Source organism: Vulpes lagopus, chromosome 7, assembly GCF_018345385.1.
Source record: "Vulpes lagopus strain Blue_001 chromosome 7, ASM1834538v1, whole genome shotgun sequence".
NCBI classification, from domain to species: domain Eukaryota; kingdom Metazoa; phylum Chordata; class Mammalia; order Carnivora; family Canidae; genus Vulpes; species Vulpes lagopus.
The window spans coordinates 4,016,819-4,032,313 of NC_054830.1; the positions used below are offsets into that span (position 1 = coordinate 4,016,819).

General features: G+C 61.0%; 2 protein-coding genes across 2 annotated transcripts; one reads left to right on the top strand and one right to left on the bottom strand.

The window, feature by feature from the left end:
- Nucleotides 1-4,574: 4,574 nt before the first annotated feature.
- Nucleotides 4,575-10,255, bottom strand: NDUFA11 (NADH:ubiquinone oxidoreductase subunit A11). Its single transcript, XM_041761211.1, has 4 exons — nucleotides 10,079-10,255; nucleotides 6,319-6,411; nucleotides 6,106-6,228; nucleotides 4,575-4,753 (listed from the first exon to the last, which is right to left on the bottom strand). Exons 1-4 carry the CDS (start codon nucleotides 10,173-10,175, stop codon nucleotides 4,641-4,643), a joined length of 426 nt encoding a protein of 141 aa, XP_041617145.1. The 5' UTR covers nucleotides 10,176-10,255; the 3' UTR covers nucleotides 4,575-4,640.
- Nucleotides 10,256-10,402: 147 nt separating this feature from the next.
- VMAC (vimentin type intermediate filament associated coiled-coil protein) lies at nucleotides 10,403-14,494 on the top strand. Its single transcript, XM_041761210.1, has 2 exons — nucleotides 10,403-11,457; nucleotides 12,610-14,494. The coding sequence occupies exons 1-2, from the start codon at nucleotides 11,267-11,269 to the stop codon at nucleotides 12,926-12,928; spliced, it is 510 nt and encodes a 169-aa protein (XP_041617144.1). The 5' UTR covers nucleotides 10,403-11,266; the 3' UTR covers nucleotides 12,929-14,494.
- The last annotated feature ends 1,001 nt before the right edge of the window (nucleotides 14,495-15,495 follow it).

Genomic DNA, 15,495 nt, shown 5'->3' on the forward strand with positions numbered 1-15,495 from the left:
CCCCATGGTGCACCCCACCCTGCCGCACGGCCTCCTACCTGGGCGGGGGTGCCCCAGGCTCCATCCAGCCTCAGGGCCTTCACCCTTTGTTCCCTCCGCCTGGAACACCCTTCCTCCAAGCACCCTGAGGCTGCTTTCTCCTGGGCCTTCCCTGACCGGCCCCAGCTAGAGAACCCCACTGCTCCAGCACCCTGTCTTTTGTGTCAGTTTGGTTTTTCTCTCGAGCACAGTTCTGTGTGAAACATTCTCATCTGTGTACGTTTGCTCATTTTTAAAAAAGATTTTGAGAGAGAGAGAGAGAGAGAGAGAGAGAGCGCGAGTGCACGAGCAGAGGGGAGGGGCAGAGGCAGAGGGGGAAGCAGACCCCCCCCGCTGAGCAGGGGGCCCGATGCAGGGCTCGATCACAGGACCCCGGGATGATGATCTGAGCCGAAGGCAGATGCTTCACCGACTCAGCCCATGTTTGCTCATTTTTTAAAACTGCTGTTTTACTACTTTTCCCTTCAGACCAGACACTGGGCTCCGGCAAAGAGGGATGTCGTTGGTCGTGTTGGCCGATGTGACCCCAGGCCCCAGGCAGTGCGTGGCACACAGAGGTTCTCAGGAGATCCTTGTAAGTGGATTCTAAGTCTTGACTTGAGATTTGGGTGATGGACGGTTTCTCTCCCCTTGCCCCCGACACAGCCATCATCTAACGGGGGTGTCGTGAATGGCGCCGCACCCAGGGTTGGCACCCAGGAGGCAGGGCTGGGCCACATATTTATGGAGCCCTGCTGTGTTCCTAGGCTGGCTGTTGAGCCAGCCAGGGTACGTCCCAGCCCTCAAGGAGACACACGGTCCATGAGACCACGTATGTGACGATGACGTGGGATCTAGAAGCTGGTAAGCGCTATGGGCAAAACTAGAAGTGGGTAAAGGGTGTGTGGGGAGCTGCTGGCTGGGTGGGGTGTCAGTTCTGTGAGGTGTCAGAGAGACCTCAATGGGAAGGTAACATTTGAGCTAAGAACTGAAGGAGGTGAGGGGGTAGCTGTGGGGACGTCTGGGGAAGGTATTCCAGGCAGAGAACACAGGCAGTACAAAGGTCCTGGGGCAGCACTGGGTGGGTGTGTTGAAGGAACAGCAAGCAGAATGAGCGAGGGGTAGAGAGGAAGGAGGGGAAGGCAGGGAGGAGACAGGCGGGTTGTGCAGGGCCTTGGGGGCCTCGGGGAGGACTTAGACTTGTACTCCGAGGGTGGTGGGAGCCCCGGATGCTCACGGGCGCCCTCTGGTGGCTGCTTGCAGGATGTCTGGGTGGCTCTGGTCGGGATCCTGGGATGGAGTCCCGCATGGTCCCACCGAGGAGCCTGCTTCCCCCTTGGCTTGTGTCTCTGCCTCTCTCTGTGTGTCCCTCATGAATAAATAGATAAAATTATTTTTTTTAAAAAAAGGAAGACAGGTTGCAGGGTGGGAGTGTGGGTTCGCGGGAGGAGACTGCTGTGGCCCCGGGGTGATGAGGGCTGGGCCCTGCTTGGGGCCACGGAGTGAGGAGTGGGCAGATCTGGGACAGATTCCAAAGTCAGGCGGACTCACAGGGGGTTAGAGGGCGAAAGGACGCGCCCCTCTCCGCAGACCGGTGTGTCTCACCGCGGCCCACGGGCAACGGAACTTGTCATTATTTTCTTAAGCCGCCGCGTGCCCAGCGTGGAGCCCGATGTGAGCACGCAGCGAGCCGAGATCCCACAAGACCTGAGCAGAGATCAAGAGCGGGACACCTGGGCGACTCAGCCAGCCAGGCGCCCCTCCGATGTAGAGGACTCTGGGCGGGGGTGGGGGTGGTTTTGAGACCACCTGGCCTTGTCCCAGGGGATTATATTCCAATCGCAACCTCCTGGGGAGTCTTTCAGAGACAGGTCGGTGCCCCACGAGAGCTGGTAATAACCACAGAACCGACGCCCCGTGCCTGCTGCGAGCCAGGCCCCACGAAGTCTCCTGGCCGGGCCTCAGTTTCCTCATCTGTAAACCACCACCAGCCAGAGCAGCGCCCTCCTAGGGCCGTTGCAAGGATGAGAGGAGCCAACGGTGCCACCCGAGCCCTCCTGGCGGCGGGGCGAGGCTGCCCCGGCTCTTCCTCTGCCGCCTTTAGCTCACTCACATTTCCTGGACTCATGGAGCCCGGGACCCCTGGCGGAGCCTGCAGGGCCATCAGCCCCTGCCGACGTGTCCCCTGGCCAGGCAGTGTCCAGGGATGGGGTCCTTGGGGAGTGTGTGCCCCGCGAGGCACAGCAGGCCCGTTCTCACTCGCTGGCCCTGCCCCGTCCCCCAGGTCAGCCCTTTGATCAGATCCATCTTCTTCCCCCTTGAGCACATTGTAGCAAGACCTCACCCTGGGATGTTCAGACTCTCCCTTGCCCCCCTCACTTCTCCTCCTCCAGGAAGCCCTCCTGCTCTCCCCAGCCCCCCTAACTTGGTGGGGGGGCTGAGTTCCTCCCTTTGTTCCAGACCAGACCGCTTGGGGCTGGAAATGGCTTCATCAAGCTAGGGTGGGGTGGGGGAACTCCAAGAAGGGGCTGCTGGGGCAGGACGTGGGTCCCAGGCAAAGTTGGGGGGGATACTGGATGCTATAAACAGGGGCCGGCCCCCTGGGGTCTGCATGTGGGGCAGGATGATGTCAGTCCCTTACAGCCTCATAAATGTTTACAGGCAAGGGGGGGCTGGGTTTGGGGGCTCCCTGGAGCCCAGTAGGCAGCCACTCCTTCCTGCCCCATTCTGGGGGGCCCTGGCACGCTTGCTCCAACACTGGCACCTGGCCCAGAGAGGGCTGAGGTGTAGAGCACAGCCCTGGTCAGAGACGGCTGAAGGGGAAACTGAGGCTGGGGGTAGGAAGGGACTGGGTATGAATTTTTGCTTTTCCTCTGGGGCTTGGCTTTCACATAAAGGCGGCAGGGGGTGTGTGGGGGGTGTGTTGGTGGCAGCAGCACAGTCAGTTAAGCACCTGACTCTTGGTTTTGGTGGTCTCAGGGTCCTGAGATCGAGCCCGGAGTCAGGATCCAAGGTCAGCTGGAGTCTGCTTGAGATTTTCTCCCTCCCTCTGTCTCTCCCACTCATGCTCTTTCTAAAATAACATTTAAAAAAAAAAAAAAAAAGAGAGCCAGGGGGCAGAGGCAGGGTGGATCTGGCTGAGAAGTGACCAACTGCTAGGCCTTGACCAGGTCGCCCTCTCAGCCCTCGGTGACCTACCTGAAGCAGCAGGTCCATGGAAACTACTCTCACTGCTGCCCCAGGTCTGCCGGCTGTGGCGGGCAGGATGACTGAGTGGGAAGAGGGAGTGGACAGTGGCCTGGAGGGGCAGGGGACCTGGGGACCTGCGGGTCAAGCATGGGTGGGCTCTGCCCCCTGCCGGCGGCAGCAGGGACGCACCAGCCTGGTGCAGGAGCCTAAGGACCCGTTCCCCGCAGAAAGCATGGAAGGGGTGCTTCCCTCTTCCCGGCACATTGCTGAGGGAGGGACCCTGTTGTCCCCACTTGCCACTGAGGATAGTCAGTAGAGAACTAAGGGCTGGAACTGTCGCAGGTCTGGGACACTAGAGCGCTCTCGGGGCTCGGCAGGTCCACTTCCCCTCCCGGCCCACAGGGCCTCCAGCCTTCCTCAGGTCTGGACGTGACCCTGAGCTGGTGCAGCGGGACACTGAGTGGCTATGGGGTAGTGAGGTGGTGAGGCCAGCCCGCTGAAGCCAGCAGGGCCCAGGCTCACACACGCTGCCTGACACGCAGCTGAGCAAAGACCTAGGGTGGATGGAGTTGAAAGCAAGGCTCCAAGTCTGGCATCCAACCACGCCGGCACCAGGGTGGGCTGCCGAGGAGAAAGGGGCAGGGAGGGGGCCAGACATGGGTGAGAAGGGGGCATCAGGGGGCGGCTCCTGCTGCCTTCCGGCCATCTCAAGTGCCCAGACCCTGCCAGGACCCGATCCCTGCCTGTGCACGACCCCGCTCCCCAGGGTAAAGCCGCAAGAGCCCTAATTTATGGCCCACCTCGACATGCTGGAGCAAGCCTTCCTTTCCAGCTGCCAGGAAGCACTGAGCCAGAGCCAGTTCTGCGGAAAAGCCGGGGGCCAGGGCTGCGCCAGCATTCCGAGGCTCCCTAAATCACTGGCCCTGACAGGTGGCGGCCGGTGAGGATCAGGATTCTTCTCTCGTCCCCACCACAGGCCCCTGCTTCGCAGGCTCCTGGTGGCCTGTCAGCCACCTGCCGCACGGGGACAAGGTTCCTGGGCCAGCCCGTCTGGAGTGCTCTGCTTCAATGCCTAGGAATTTGGAGCCGACCGTGCGTGGGCCCTGGGTGTGTTTTCTGCGTGCTGTTGGCTTTGGGGTGGCGCCCAGAGAGGGGATGGCTTGTGACCTGTGGGAAGGGCTGTGGGTGGCAGTGGCCAGCTCCCCCCCAAGATGCCCCAGTTGGGGCCGCTGGCCCTGCCAGAAAAAACCCAGATGCCCTCTCTCCCGCTCCCTTGCTGGGCTGTTGCTGGTGTGTCCCTGTCACAGCCCTCCTGGGATGGGGCTTCATCCCAGAGAACAGGGGAGGAGGGGGAGACTCACACAAACAAGTATCCACATAATTTATTTTTAGTCACATGTGAGCCTTCCCGAGGAGCCGGGAGGCGGCGGGACTCACACCTTGGGCGGTGCAAACACCTTCCAGCCCTCCAGCTGGCCCATCTTGAGCAGCGCGGCCATCATGCCCATGTACGCGCAGGCGGCAGCTCCGATCCCGTAGCTGTGAGCTGCCAGAGTGGGGAGGGAGGTGTCAGGCATATGTGGGGGGCCCCCCACAGCCGCCCCAGGAGCCCAGGAGCATGTCCTTCCCTCCAGGGTTAGGGGGACGCGGCTGCGGGCTCCACGAGGATGGAGTCAGGTGACCCTCTGGCTGAAGATGTGTGCCGAAACCCGGGAGCCGAGGCAAGAGGGACGTGGGAACCTGCACTGTCAGTCTGGGTGAGGGTGGGGGGCAGCCGTGCTGCTGAGGGGCTGGCGCTTTGCTGAGTTCCTGCCTATATCTGCTCTGGGGACCCTGAATGCAAGAGCACAGAGCTCCCCTGTGTGGCCGAGAGCTGTCGTTGGGCAGGGGGGTCGGCTTGCCATGTGCAAGGCTCACGCCCTCGGCAGGCTGCGGGGTGAGTCCAACCCCAGGATGCGCAGGCCTCCCTCCACGGTGCCCTCCCTCTGCCTGACTGGAACCTTCCACTAAGTGCTGGCAGGCTGGTGGGCCGGAGCAGCTGCCAGCCCTGAGGCTGTGGGAGGTGGAAAGAGCGGCGTCTGCTCCCTGTTCCAGGCGGCTCCACTGTGCTGGGCTGGCGCGGGGCCCCCACCCGGCCTCCCACTAGGGAGGCATCCTCTGCTGGTTCCCAGGTGACCTCGGACCACCTAAGCCCCCTCTCTGAGCCAGTGTCCTGCAACTCTAGGTGGGGATGGTGAGGGCAGCTCCCCTGCAGGGCTGTGGGTTCAGACAATTAGGGCTCTGGGTGCTCAGAGAGGGATGGCTGTGCAAGGACCGTGCACCTTCTCCATTCACAGTTAGTGGCTGAGATAGACAGTGACCTTGGGTTCTCTGACAAAGTGCAGTAGAGGAGGGTGGTTTGGAATGAGGGCAGTGGGGGGTCTCAGATCATACACAGGGGGGTTTGGACAGTGAGAGAGGGAGCTGTGCTGACATCTGAGTAAACATTCCAGGAAGAAGACACAGCACATGCAAAGGCACTGGGGCAGGACTGGGCCTGGCTTGGAGGACTAGCAAGGCAGTTTGTGTGGCTCATACACAGTGAGCAAGGGTGAGAGAGGGAGGAGGCGTGGTGGGTTGTGCAGGGCCTTGGGGGCCATGCTGAATGCCGTAGGGAGCCTCAGGAGGGTTTATGGGCTTGGTGAGGTAGACGTGCAGTAGGTGCTTAAGCAAAGCAGCTCTTATTATTACTGAACTGGGTGGTGGCAGAGGTTGAAAAGCACTGGAAGGTTTCACAGGGGCTGCCCTCTCCTTTGCTGCGGTGAGCATGCCACACACCTGGCCCCTGCCCAGTCCCCGGTCCGGGACAGAACAGGGGGGTCGTGGCTGGTGGAGGTCAGGGGTGGGGGGCTCACTCACTGCGTGCTCCCAGGGTCAGGCCTCCGGCACAGCCTCCCATGAAGTAGTTCAGAGGGTCATCGGGCTTCTCTCGGACCTGGGCGCTGATGCAGGAGGTGAGGCCAAATATAGCACCGATGGCAGCTGTTGGGGTGCGGGTGGGGGGTGAGTGCTGATCAGGGCCCAGGGGCCAGTGCCAGGAGGACCCCTAAGGAGAAACCAAGGCAAGCTCACCTGCAGTGAAGGTGTATCGCCCTGTCCTCGCCACTCCCTCCAGGAAAGAGTCTGGGGGCTGGAGCGTGACACTGTAGGCAGAGAAGACCAGGCCTGCGGGACGAGAGTGGGTGGGGTGTGTTGGACTAGAGCCTGGGCGCTGAGACCAGGAGCGGCCCTGGCTGGGGGCAGCCCCCTCCACTATGAGGGAAATCCTCTCTCCGTCCGTCCCCACAGCACCTACCAGGAAGCTCCTAGCACCACCCCTGCACCCAGGAAGGGACTATTCTGGGGTTCACGCAGGGCCTCACAGCTGCTGAGCGGCCAGGGTGGGATTCCAGCTCCGCCTACTGCTCTAACACCTGGGCTCTCACACCACCTCTGGGCCCAGGCCTCCCACCCCCCTCCACAGGGCACAGGGCCAGCAGGCAGTGGACACGAGAACAGGCCTGGGGCCTAAGAGGCTGGGCTGCTCCCTGGCCTCAAGTGCCAGCAGAGACAGCACAGCTGCGCCCCACGGAGCTTGGCACCCAGGCCCCACTCCCCGCTCCCATCCAAAGCTGCATTCTCCCATGGGGCCCAGGGCTCCTTGGCCTAATCCTCCTTGGTGGAGACCTGGCTCCCAGGGCTGCCAAGGCCTGCTGCTCGTCACCCTTGGGCCCAGGCCCCTCCCTCACACCTGGCTGCGTCGGCAGCCGCTCCCGCCCACCTGGCCTCACCACTCCGGTCAGCTTTTCCATCTCCGCTGCTGCCCTGGCCGCCCTGCCCGATACTGGCTTTTATGCACGAGGGGCCTGGGAGGGGCCGGGCCTGGAGCTGAGCGCCAGGTGGGTGGTGAGGCCTGAGGCTCTATCGTGGGGCATCCTGAGCAAACACTGCTCCGGGCTGGCATGTGGGTCTGGGGGGAGGCCAATGCGAGGCCCTGGGCAGCTGCCCCCACCAGACCCTCCTCAGTGTGGGGGCAAGACCAGGGCCCACCTGGCTGGCGCCGAGTCACCAGAGACAGCCCAACACGGAGCTCCCCATCCTCCAGCTGACCCTGCTCAGGGCAGGCGCCACACCCCTCCTCCTGCTGAGACGCCCAGCACGGCCCAGGTGCCACAGGGACCTCCCAGGGCCAGCCCATCCCAATCAGACTGCCAGTTCACTTTTCACGCTGCGCACAGAGGGTGCCCCCGCCACCCCAAACCCCGCAGAAGTCCCAGAAGTGGAGTGGATGACCCAGGAGTCCACCATTATTCCCGGGTCAAAGCCTGCCCCACCTCACTGTCTCCTAGCCATCATCCGATATGGTGACCTGCCGCGGCCCACCCTCCCCTGATTCCATCCGCAGGGACTCCCCATCCACCCTGTCCCCTGAGTCCCCTCCACACACAGTCCTTGCCCCAGCCACCCTCATGAGTAGATCAGCAGGCCTGGATTTGCACACCAGCACAGGAGAAGCCCTACCGACTCCGGCCTTTCCACGGCCCCCATCACCCCACAAAAGGCCGCCTTCCCAGCCTCCTCCTGCTCCTGGCTCTCTCTCGGCCTCCAGCAGTCACCTCCAGGACCTCCAGGCACGGTGCACTCCACCCTCTCTTCCCACCACCACAGTGACTGCGTGCTGTCACTCATTCTCACAGTCACTGTGTGCCCCCATTCATTCATTCAGCTGCTGCGTACATCATTCACTGACAGTCATTCATGAACTGTGCCCTAATTCACTCACTCACTCATCCATCCATCTATCAAGAGTTACTGGGTGCCTGCATTCATTCATCCATCCATTCCCTCGACCCATTCAGGGTTACTGTGCCCACAGGGTGCCGCGCTCTGCTAGAGGTGGTACAGGCCCCCTGTACTCCAGGGGCTCACCATCTCAGGAGAGCCAGCCTGGACACCAGAGGGTTCTCTCTGTGAGGCTGCGGGGACATGGGGAATGAGGGAGGGGAAGGTGAGGGAGGATCCAGGAGCCAGGTCCTACAGGCTGAGTGGAGCTGGCCAGCTGGAGAACGCGGGCGGACGAAGTGAGCAACACTCACGCAGAGGGACGCCTCGAAGGCTCACGGGAGCCGGTGGCCACCCCAAGTCCGAGGCTCTCAGCGACGGCCTGATGTGGCACCTGTCAGAGGTTCCCACCCACACTCCCCGGGCTCCTCACCCACTCAGTGGCACCCTGCTCCTGGAACGTGCCCAGCCTCCCCTAAGAGCCTCCTGAGACTTCAGTGCCCCGATGGCCTGTGCCTTTGTGGTCACACATGGGCACCCCCCACTCACAGACACCAGCATTAATGTCTTTCTCAGACTCAAAATCCCCTACACCGGGGATCCCTGGGTGGCTCAGCAGTTTGGCGCCTGCCTTTGGCCCAGGGCGCGATCCTGGAGTCCCGGGATTGAGTCCCGCATCGGGCTCCCGGTGCATGGAGCCCGATTCTCCCTCTGCCTGTGTCTCTGCCTCTCTCTCAATCTCTGTGTCTATCATGAATAAGTAAATAAATCTTAAAAAAAAAAAAAAAATCCCCTACACCCTCCGCTTCTCCAAGTCGGCCTGAAGGCCCCACATGCCCCTCGGGCGACCCCCTCCCACTTTAATTTCCCTTCAGACACAACCATGACCAACCTCCCCAAAGTCCTGCCAGGCATCCCCCAATGCCAGCATCTCCCTGGAAGAATGTGCCGGAGTAACATCCCCCTACAGCCCCACCCCCACCCCCCACGGAAACCCTGCTTTGCGCCTCTACTGTCCCAACCACTTGCCACTCGAGCAGACTCCACATGACCCATCCGCAGGGACTTCCCATCCACCCTGTCCCCTGAGTCCCCTCCACGTGGACGCTGCACGCACAGTCCTCGCCCCGGCCACCCTCATGAGTAGATCCGCAGGCCTGGATTTGCACGCCGGCTCCTAAAGATCCTGGGGTACTTAACACACTTCTCTGACCTTCAGCCTCCACCTCTGAGAAATGGGCACAATAATCGTTGCTCTCACTACACACGCAGAAAACGGTAGGGATTGATTAGGTTAGGTCCCCCCTTAACCCAAATGCCCCCCCGGGGGGGGGGGGAGACTCAATTTCTGCCAGGCCCCGTTTCAGGAGCTGGAGAGATGGAGGTGGCCAAAACCATCCTTCCTACTCCTCAGAGACAGGAAGGGGCGGGAGCTCCGTGTCCTGCAGGAGGGTGCGAGGGCTGTGAGCCCCCTTATGCCCTCCCAAGGCTACCCTTGCAGTAGCTCCCGACGCGCCTCACCCGTGACCCCCTCAGCACCCCTACAACCCCTTCGGTGGTCCCAATAAAAGCTCCAGGTATCCCTAACCATCCCGCTCTCCCGGGCCCTAAAAAGATCCCGTCTCACTCTAGAACGTTCTCAAACTTCTCTACCCACCGAGACTCGCCAATAATTACCCGTAATCCCCCCAAATGGCCTCAACTCCCCCTGTTAAGTCTCAAGAAACCCCAGCTCCTCTGACCCCGCTGGTGACCCTCCCCCACTCGACGACTTCCGCGGAGCCCGGTGATAGCTCCGACAAGGACTGCTGATGACCCCGGTGGCCTCGCTGCGCTCCAGCTCTGCCGGGCCCCTTCACGCACCAGCTGCTCGGGGACGCCCCGGCACCCCCCGACGACCACGTGTCGCCCCGTGGGCCCCCAGCGCCCGCGCGGCCCCGTCGGACGGCTCCCAGTGACCCTGTCGCCTTCCCGCGCCCTCCGGATTAGTCCAACAGCCCCCGGACGGCCCGGCGCCCGCCTCAGGCCACCTCCCCGCACCCTGTGCCCTCGGGGCGCGGCCGGCGCTCACCAGCGGCGCCGCTGATGGCGGTGCTGGCGTAGGTCTTGCGGTGGCAGTCGGTGCCATCGGGGATGTCCAGGTACTGCTGAAGCAGCGTGCGCGCCATGGCCGAGCACCCGCGGCCCCGCAGCGCACCGCCCGCCGGCCCCCCGCGCCCAAGGGCAGCCGCCGCTCGTTCTCGCGAGACTTCCTGGGCGGCGCGCGCAGCCTCGCGCGCGGAGGGGCCGACAACAAGCGTGCAACTTTATTGAGCGCCGCGGACACAGACACGGTACTGGCGTAAAGGAAGCGCACGTGCACCCGCCAAGCCGATTTCAGGACGGAGAAACTGAGGTCAGCCAGCACCAGTGAAGGCAGACAGGTCTCGCTGGGTTTCGCTCGGAAGGTTCTAGGTTAGGAAAGGTTTGACTCCCGGAGCGGGCGGAGGGGGCGGTCCTAGCCCAGGGGCGGGACTATCTCTTAGAGCAGATTGGGGCGCGGGGCGGGGCTCCCGTTGTAGGAGGCGGGGCACAGCGGCAACGTGACCACGCCCAGCGCCGGAATCTGCGTAGGGGCGTGACTACGCCCTTCCAGTCCCGCGGGGTGGGAACCGCGTGCGACTGTTTGGGGGCGTGGCCAGGCCCGGGGGCGTGGCCAGGCCCGGGCCGGGAAGGGTGCGGGTCCCAGGGTTAGTACTTAAGCCCGGCGTCGCCGAGCCCGGGGCTGGAGGAGGTAGGCGCTGGGTCTGGGGGCGTGGCCAGAGCCGGAGACACGCCCCGAAGGGGACTTGGCCAATCCGGGGCCGCCGTTCGGGTGGACCGGAGAGAGGCACGGCCTGGGGCGTGGCCAGGCCGCCGGGCCCGCAGGACGCCGACCAATCCTGGTGTCGGCTTCCTGGTGGGGCGGGGCCTGTCTCGAGGGAGCGACCAGTCCCGGTGCGGGAGCCTGACCTGGGCGCCCCGCCGCAGACCCCGGCCCGCCTGGGGGCGTGGCTCGCCAGGACCGTGGCCATTCTCAGAGTTAGGCCGGGCTCGGGGGCGGCGTTTCCAGGTGCCGGAACCAGCGAGGGTGCTTGGGTTTGAGGAGGGCGCGGCCCATCGGGCTGCGGCCAATCGCGCCGGGTCCTGAGCGGGCCTCCGGGGGCGGGGCCCCCACGGAGGCGCGGCCTCGGGGCGGGGCCGGGGCCGGTTCCGGGCCGCCCGGGACAGCGCCGGGGCCATGTCGGCGCCGCAGCCGCTGCAGATCCGCGAGGCGAACGCGCACCTGGCGGCTGTGCACCGGCGCGCCGCGGAGCTGGAGGCGCGGCTGGACGCGGCGGAGCGCACAGTGCGCGCCCAGGCCGAGCGCCTGGCCCGCCACGACCAACAGCTGCGCGCTGCCCTGGACGAGCTGGGCCGCGCCAAGGACTGGTGAGGCCCGGGGCGGCCCGGTGGACTTCTCGGAGGTGGGCGGAGGCGGAGCCCGGACTGGAAGGGGAGGAAAGGCGCGGGAACCGCGTGCGTTCACGTGTGGGCTGAGCTACGGGTGGTGTTGGATTCAAAAACAAACACCAGAAACCTCGGATGAGTCACCGGCATGCAAAGTTAAGAGGTGCCATACAAGTGTGGATTTCTGACTTAAAACAGCCCGTTTTTCCATAAGGCAAAATCGGCTCTTTCCGAGTGGTGCAGGGGTCACTGACCTCCTAGGTGTTGGGAGCCATGGCAGATTCTGGGGCAGAGGAGGACATCACACCGGCAGTTTTGAAGAGCCTCTCTAGTTTTGAGGAGGCGCTGAGGATGGAAAGGGATGAGGCACACGCCCAGGGTGGAAGGAGGTCTGGCCCCCGGGTAGGAAAGGAGCTGGTTGGGCCCATTCATTCATCTTCACCGAGTCCCTGCTAGGTGTCAGGTACTGTGCTGTGCGCTGGAGCACCTAAGTGAGACCTACGGAGCACAGCCCTTTGGCAGACACATCACTAGGCAGTTACAACATGGGGCGCTTGGGGTTGTGATGGAAAGGCACATAGGGCTCTCAGGGGGCCTACATGAAGGCTTCCTGGAGGAGGAGCCATCTAACCTGAGCAACAGACAGGAAAGGCAAAAGGAATTGCAGGGAGGCGATTAGGGAGTTTTAGTCTGCTCTGGCTGCCCTTACACAATACCACAGGCTAGGGGGCTTAAACAAGTGAAATTTTCTCACAGTTCTGGAGGCTGGACAGTCCAACCGACAGATTCAGTTCCTGGTGACAGATTCTCTTCCTGGTTTGCAGATTGTCATCTTGCTGTGTGCTCACATGGCCAGAGAGCAAGCTCCCTGGTGTTTCTTCTTAGAAGGGCACTACTTCTCTGAGGGCCCCACCCTCATGAGCTCCTCCCAAAGGCTCCATCTCCAAATAGATCCCACTGGGGGGTAGGGATTCAGCATAAGAATTTTGAGGAGACACATTCAGTCTTTAACAAGGGGGACTTGAAGCAGAGGTGAGGAGCATGGTCTTTATCCCGATGGTGATGGGGAGCTCCGGGAGGTCCTGGGGCAGGGAGGAGGATTGTCCGTAACTGCCCTGTCTTGCCTTCTGCCAGTGAGATTGCCGCTCTCCAGGAGCAGCTGCTGACCTCCGAGGCCACTGTCCACAGCCTGCAGGCTGCTGTGCGCCAGAGGGATGAGCTCATTGGGCAGTTGCAGCCCCGGGCGGAGCTGCTGCAGGACATCTGCCGTCGCCGGCCACCCCTGGCTGGGCTGCTGGCTGCCCTGGCGGAGGCTGAACGCCTGGGGCCCCTGCCGACCAGAGACCCCGGCCACCCCCTCCCTGGTGGGCCCAGTCCTCGCCTTGCCAACAGTACTGGGGAAGAGCAAGACAGGGACCACCTCCAGCCAGCAGTGTTTGGGACCACTGTGTAAGCCCTGGAGCAGATCACAGAGTTCCACTGCTGTGGGTCCACTGGGTCCTCGGGGGTCACCAGTGTCCCTGAGGGGACCCCGTGGCAGAGCCATAATCCTCTCCAAGCATCAAAACCTGCTAAAAAGTCATGGGTTTCAAACAGGCAGCGCAAGGGCCAAAAGCAGATGTTTAGCCCAGTTTTTTTTTTTTTTTAATATTTTATTTTTAAGTAATCTCTACACCCAATGTAGGGCTTGAACTTACAACCCTGAGATCAAGAGTCGTATGTTCTACCAACTGAGCTGGCCAGGCACCCTTGTTTTTCTTTTTTTTAAACAAAACTTTAAATCAATCAACTTGTTGAAAAATTGGCTACGTTTCGCAAAAATCTGGATTTCCAGCTTCAGTCTTGGCCACGCCTGCTTGGGTCTGAGCTCAGGATACCCTCTTTAGCCAAAGTGTGAGGTCCAGTTGGCTTCCTCCAACCTCTTAGGGCTGGATGTCTGGCCCCCGAAGCATCTGAGATCTCTGTCACTTGTGGAGGCAGACGGCATCAAGTTCTTTGTCCCCTTTCCCGTCCGCCCTGATTTTCGTTCCTTTGGAAGCGTCCCTCATCCCAGGCTAAAGCTTTTTCTTATTCTTCATCCCAGACCGGAATCGGGAACCTCAAGCCTTGTGTCGTTTTGCCTTGGTTATATGAAGACAATTTTTAAATGCTAGGATCTTTCCCGCCTGTCCTTCCCTCAACTTTCAACGCGAAGGGCGTGTGTCTGTGTGAGCCACGCGGACGTGCTGGCGTCCCTTGGCCTCGTACCTTTACATGGGTCGTTCCCCCTCCCCATGCTCTTCCCCCAGGTGCCACGTGATCTCTGCTCAGCCGTCACCTCCCAGGGGCCTTCCAGGCCTACCTTCGGTGAACTCATCCCCTCCCATCCCCTCCCGTTCGGTTTTCTTCAAGGAATGTCCTGTCATCAGAATGTAAGCTCCTTGAGGGCAGGGCTTTTGTTCTTTCTCACCAGCGCCAGGTGCGCCCTGGGGCCTCCGAAGGAACAGGATGGGTTTGTAGGCCCTGGAGGGAGCCAGGGGCCCCCAGCACATCCGATGAAGCTCCAGCCAGTTCAGCTTTTGTAGCAAGCAGCTCGCTCCTTTTTTATATTCTCCAGAGAATCTATTTTTAAACTTTTTTTTTTTTCTGCCATTCTTGGCCAGAGACATTCAGGGTGCTGTGTTTTTATTTTTGTTTAGTTTTTTTTTTTTTTTTTTTTTAATCAAACCAGGGAACCCTGTGCCTTTCTCTGGCTAGTGGAAGTGCCCAGCCTGGTACCATGCTAGCCGTTTTCTCGCCTTACTCAGGGAGCTGTCACACCAGGAACCGCCAAGGGGCAGGGCCTATTTTGGCCTGGAAAGTTCGGCGTCCGTCCCCAGCCCTTCGGATGGTGCTGCCTGCTTGCCTGGCATCTAACAGTGGCCCCTCAGTGCAGTCACAATGGCCCCATTTTCTCTGGATGAGTAAGGGGGGCTGCTTGTCTGAGGGGAAGGCAGGCTGAGGCCTGTCCGAGCTTAAGAATAAATTGAATGGTTTCTTGGCCTTGGTCCTTCCTTCTTTCTTCCTGTGTGGGGGGTGGAGAGGTGGCCGGGTGGGGTCCTGCTGGGCAGGGAGAAACAAGTTGCAGTCACTGGAGCGTGTGTCTAATCTTTGCAGCCCCGGCTTGGCCCACTTTACAGCTATGGAAAGTGAGGTTCAGTGTAAAGTCAACTGGCCTCTGGGCTGCGAGGGCCTGGGCCACTTCCAATTTCTGGAGGGGTCACTGTTGACATTCTGATTCTCTGCAAGATGAGGAGATGCCAAAACAAGAGTTACAATAACTGTGGTTATATTTTACATTTTTCTATGGGGGAAAAAAATGTGATTTTTGTAACCCTCGTGAAAAACACAATGGGGTGTTTTCTCTGCCCACTTGAAGAAGTTATGGACTGCGGCGAGCCACCAGAATGTCACCGCAGTTTCTCATAAAGCCGACAGTGTTGCATCAGCTGTGGCCTGAACCTGGGCCTGCGTGCAATCCGCGGGTTGGTTTCTGACAGCAACAGCACTTCCAACACCACCATTGTGCTGTGTCTAAGTCCAGGCTTTGAAAAGCCTCTGATGACCTCTGGGTCCCCGCAGCGGATGGGTCCCCCAATGGGGGCCACATTTTATGTCCTGGGAAAACCAACATCATTTTCAGTCCTGTCAGTGTAACGCTCTCAGGTGGCAGAGGTGTCCAAAGCGTAGATGGGAGGGAGGCCTTCTGTGATGGTGGCCTCGGTTCTTGGTTTACATTGGGGGGTCAGGGCCAATTCTTTGTTTAGAATTACAGTCCCCTGGCTCTCTCAGCTTGTTATGAGCAAGACCAAGTGATGTTTGAAAACTGAAAAAACCAACCACTGAAAGCCCCACATCGGTCCCTGAATAACTTCCAAGGACTGCTTTGTCTGACTTCATGTTGAAACAATCCGTAAGACTGCTGTGTCCTGGCTCAGCCACACTGGTCTGCAATCCAGGACCCAGGCCCTTGTGAACTTGGATCCCTAAGCAGCTCTGGCT